This window comes from Buceros rhinoceros, unplaced genomic scaffold, assembly GCF_000710305.1.
Source record: "Buceros rhinoceros silvestris isolate BGI_N320 unplaced genomic scaffold, ASM71030v1 scaffold19400, whole genome shotgun sequence".
Lineage (NCBI taxonomy): Eukaryota > Metazoa > Chordata > Aves > Bucerotiformes > Bucerotidae > Buceros > Buceros rhinoceros.
Window position 1 is genome coordinate 1 of NW_010390382.1, and position 2,555 is coordinate 2,555.

Here is a 2,555-nt window from a genome sequence, read left to right on the forward strand (position 1 = left end):
GGGTGGGTGGGCATGGGGGTGCTCAGTGGGGGGCTTTACCTTGCAGCTCTGGCAGCAGTCGCCATGGGCACATTGGGCCCCCACCTTCAATGTGCAGTTGTGTGCGTTGCAGCATGGATTGCTGCACTCCTGCGTGGAGAGAAGAAGAAGACATCACCTCAGCCAATGAGTCCATCCCTTCCCCTTTGCTGCCCCATCCACTTCTCCACCAACCCACTCAGTGCTGCTCTTCTCATTTTGCCAGCAGGGAAACTGAGGCACAAGGAGAGATGAGGAAGTCCTGGAGCAAAGTCAAGAAGCAAGCCAGGACCAGGTTAAACGGATTTAGGAAGGTGAGATTGGGAATAGCCTTTGGGATGGAGTCCCTGTGGTGACCAGCAAACCCCTTTCCCTTGGAAATACCCCTCTCCACATAATTCTTGTCCTGCCACCCAAAAGCCTCTGCAGGAAAGTGATGCAGCACCCAGCACCGTACCTCCACCTCCCCACAGTCACAGTCTTCTCCTTCCTCCAGAAAGCCATTGCCACATTTCCGTCCCACCACCAGGTCCTTGGTGTCAGGCAGGTTGAAGAGACACATGCCACCTCCCTTCTGGAAGTAGTTCTCCAGCTGCCTCTTACTGCAGGAGCTGAACACGCGAGGGAAGGGGTGTCTGCACAGGGGACAGAGGGGGACAGATGGGAACCGGGGAGATCAGGACAGCAGAAGGTGGAAAACTACAATCAGAGCTGGGAAATAAGGACACAGGCAAAGCCTTCCCATGACACAAACCCTTTCAAGAGCAGAAGCCACCATCAGCCAGATGCATCAAGACCGCTAACATCTCCCATCCCTGCTCGCATGACTGAGCACCAGATTAACAACCAGAGGACACCACACCGAGCCCACATGTTCTCCAGAACAGGATGGGGTGGTCAGGCAGAGCTGCTGTATGTCATCCCCAGAGCATCAGCCCTCCAGCAAGAAACCTCTTGAGATTGGGAAGCCCCATGGTCTGCACCTCAAAGCCCAGGGAGCAGCCAAGCCTGCAAGCTCTGCAAGCTCGATGCTGATGCAGATGTTGCTTTCGCACCTCGTTCCTCTGCACCTGGCACACCGCAGACCCACCCATCCTAACCGCAAGGCGGGTTCCACATCTGCAGTGTCTATCTGCTCAGGATGTTTGCTAAATATGTGCCTGTTATCACTGAACTGCTGACGAGAAATACCCGTTTGGGGTTATTTAAATATCTCCAAGGTTGAGATGGAGAAAAGTTCTCTAAAAAATTTAAGAAAAAAATGGAAGAGAAACACTAAAAAAAATCTTATTAAATCATTCACAAGGCCTGAGCAGCTAAAAAAGAAAAATCAGAACCTACAACATCTAAGATCCTTTTTCTAACCTCCCAAGTGACCTTTACTACAGGGAACTGGAGAGAAACAGTAATTTTCAGGAGAAGCTCTGAGCATGGTTCTTCTCTAATTTGCAGGTTTCTGTGTGATGCATTAAGAAGGAGGAAGCAGAGAGCAAGAGCCGTGCACGGCTCTCTGCTTCAGCGCTGGTTTAATTTCCTCCTACGGCTGAAAAATATATTTATTTCATATTAGGACATATGGTTTCTGAGATGACACAGAGGACTTTTTCTGAAAGTCATTTTGAAGTCTGGGGTAAATCTCTTGAGCTGTCGAGAAAGCAAGTTAGGGGAGGGTGAGCAAATAAATATGCCCAATAAGCTGGTATGTGAATGTGCAAATAGGGACAGGCTGAAGACAGACAAAAATGTGTTTCCTGCCCATGTGGGGAAGAAATATTTCAACAAAAACAAGGAAGAATTGTCACAAGGAGGCATCAGCTTGGAGAGCTTCGCCTGCGGGTGTGAGCAGGGGCACAGCTGAACTACAGCATCTGCTACTGCTTTACACCAGTGTGGCCAGCTCTGGTGGGTGAGGGGAGGATCACTAATTAGCAGGATCATTAAACAAACAAGTGCACAACTGCCTCGTCCTGGAAAGCCAAGGAACACTAAAGATAATGACTGCCACTGCAGAGCATCCCATAACCTGATTTAGAGGGGTGGAGGTGAGGGATGTGAGCTCATTCCACCACAAACCCACAATGGCGAGAATCCCTGCCAGCACCGGGACTGGGCACACTTGGGCCCTCTGGGCTTGCAATAAAGAACAATTTAATTGTGTTGAGATACCTGTAATGTGTCCACCAGATAACACCCACTTGCCTCCACCCCCGGCTCTTTTGGGATGGGGCTGATGGCTCTCTTTTGCAGAATCTCAGACCTCTGGGCTTGCAATAAAGAACAATTTAATTGTGTTGAGATACCTGTAATGTGTCCACCAGATAACACCCACTTGCCTCCACCCCCGGCTCTTTTGGGATGGGGCTGATGGCTCTCTTTTGCAGAATCTCAGACTGGTGGGGCTCGCAGGGACCTCTGGGGATCACCCAGTCCAACCCCTCCCTGCTAGAGCAGGGTCACCACAGCAGGGTGTCCAGGGTGGCGTCCAGGCAGGTTTGGGGGCTCTCCAGAGCAGGAGACTCAACAACCTTCCTGGGGAC

General features: G+C 50.8%; 1 protein-coding gene across 1 annotated transcript in view; it reads right to left on the reverse strand.

Moving 5' to 3' along the window:
• Positions 1–12: 12 nt before the first annotated feature.
• Positions 13–2,555, reverse strand: part of ADAM33 (ADAM metallopeptidase domain 33) — a gene marked incomplete at both ends in the record, with an annotated part of 10,828 nt that continues 8,285 nt past the window's right edge. Inside the window, 2 exons of the mRNA XM_010137667.1 lie at positions 13–129; positions 476–653. Of these exons, the coding sequence (XP_010135969.1) occupies positions 13–129; positions 476–653 (295 nt within the window). The remainder of the gene's footprint in view (positions 130–475; positions 654–2,555) is intronic.